This window comes from Stegastes partitus, unplaced genomic scaffold (assembly GCF_000690725.1).
Source record: "Stegastes partitus isolate 25-593 unplaced genomic scaffold, Stegastes_partitus-1.0.2 Scaffold1080, whole genome shotgun sequence".
Lineage (NCBI taxonomy): Eukaryota > Metazoa > Chordata > Actinopteri > Pomacentridae > Stegastes > Stegastes partitus.
Window position 1 is genome coordinate 198,056 of NW_007578811.1, and position 1,935 is coordinate 199,990.

Sequence of the window (1,935 nt, forward strand, 5' to 3'; positions counted from 1 at the left end):
TTCTAGTAGAACCATGGATCCATCCATAGACAGACACTGACAGGAACTTTCTGGATCAGCACCATATTTTTACTCACTTTTAAATAAATCTTGAGTAATTCTGAGCACATTTTGACTCATTTTGAACCATTTCAAGTCATGTTTGGACTAACTTTGAGTGAATTTGTAGACTTTTGACCAGTATTTGAAAGTTTTTAGCCGTTTCAGACACATTTCAAGTCATTTTACACAATAACAGGACTTTTTGTGGCAATTTTGAGTTATTTTAAACTGATTTCAAGTCCAAATATGTAAAACTGGAAGCTTGTCTTGATAAGACTGGATCTTGGTAGAAATATAAATCCATCCATATATATTCACTGACAGGAACTTTCTGGGGACACAGTAACATCCTTGCTGGATCCATTCAATCATTTCTATCTGCTAGAAACTGTTCTGTCTGTTACGAAGCTTTTGGAGGGTGAAAAAACTAAACTTCTCTCGTCTGAAAACACATAAAAACCTCAAACTTCAGCCTGAATACTTTTTACGGAGCTCAGTTTTTGAATCCGACATAACAGATGGGTAAACGCCGATCGAATTCTGACCCTGTAGCTGCAGATTTAACCGGTTTAAAGAGTTTCTGCTCTTCTGTCCGTTCAGGCTACGGAGCTGCTGTTCGCGTCGACGAGTGCAGCTTCCATCAGGTGGTTCGACTGGACGAGTTCGACAGCCACCGAATCCTGCGGCTGTGTCCCAGCCAGGGAGAGGTGCTCACTCGCTCACTGATTTAAACTCCTGTAGTTGAACCTGTAAAACCAACTTGTAGAAGCTTTTGTACATAGTTGAAGCACCAACGCGCCGTCAGAATACGCTGCACGTTTAATCCTTTCTGTCCGTCTTCATGCAGCAAACGGTGATGCAGTATCAGCTGAGCGACGATCTTCCTTCAGCTCCTCCTTTCCGACTGTTTCCAACCATCGAGAGAGACAGCGGAGGAAGGTGAGCGTATGAAACGCATCAGCTTCACGGCTTCATTTCGTGGTTCCAGTTCAAAACTTACATCTTTTGCCAATTCTTTGAGTTTTTGTCCAAGTAAACGGTAAAGTCAGAACAAACTCAGACACGTATCTAAATGCTTTTCAACCGTTAAACGAATTGCCAGTGATTTTGATAATCGGTAAATGTGAATGTTTCTAGTTTCTTTCCTCCTCTGTGACAGTAAACTGAAAATCTTTGGACAAAATAAGACATTTGAGGAAACACTCGTTGACTTTTTTTAGAGACCAAACGACTTTTACTGAAATAATTTTATGTTAAATCGAAGCCGCCTCTGTGACGGGTTTGGTTTGTAAACGTCTTGGGAGAACCCCAAGGTTCAAGTCTGGGCCCACTGCTTTTCAGTTTCTCATATAAATGCTTAATATATAAAGTAACTGACGTATTAATCAACAGTGAAAATAAATACAGCAATACTTTATGGATGCTTTTCAGGAAATCGCTATGTGAAAGAATAAGGAGGTAAACGTGTGCATTAAACAACCGGAAATGTCTTTGATTGGTGAATTTACAGCAAAACCACGATAAGGTTGTATCATTGTGGCTGAATTTAGTAAATCATGAAGGCAGGAGGATTTGGTGTTTTGGTGCTTCACAGTAAATACTGACAAATACAAAAAAATTAAAAGAAATAATCAAAGTGATAAACAATATTTGCAGCAAGTTTAATCAAATGATTCACTCTAGAACGTGCAAAGTTACACAACATGTCAGGTAAACATTGATATAGATCTACAATGGTAGAAATGGTAAAATGATAATACTGTAATGCATTTAAAGGGCCCAGGTTTATTAAAAAGGGTAGTTTTACCCTGACTGAATATTTCCTCCAAACTACAGTAACTTTAGATTTGAAACAGTGACCCTACAGACAAGAGAGACTGGGTTAGACTGGGT

At 38.9% G+C, this 1,935-nt stretch overlaps 1 protein-coding gene across 1 annotated transcript in view; it reads left to right on the forward strand.

Annotated features, from left to right (window-relative positions):
* Window positions 1–1,935, forward strand: part of ap4m1 (adaptor related protein complex 4 subunit mu 1) — a 17,874-nt gene that overhangs the window by 6,455 nt on the left and 9,484 nt on the right. Inside the window, exons 11-12 of the mRNA XM_008295845.1 lie at window positions 643–749; window positions 890–981. Coding sequence (XP_008294067.1) covers window positions 643–749; window positions 890–981 — 199 coding nt within the window. The remainder of the gene's footprint in view (window positions 1–642; window positions 750–889; window positions 982–1,935) is intronic.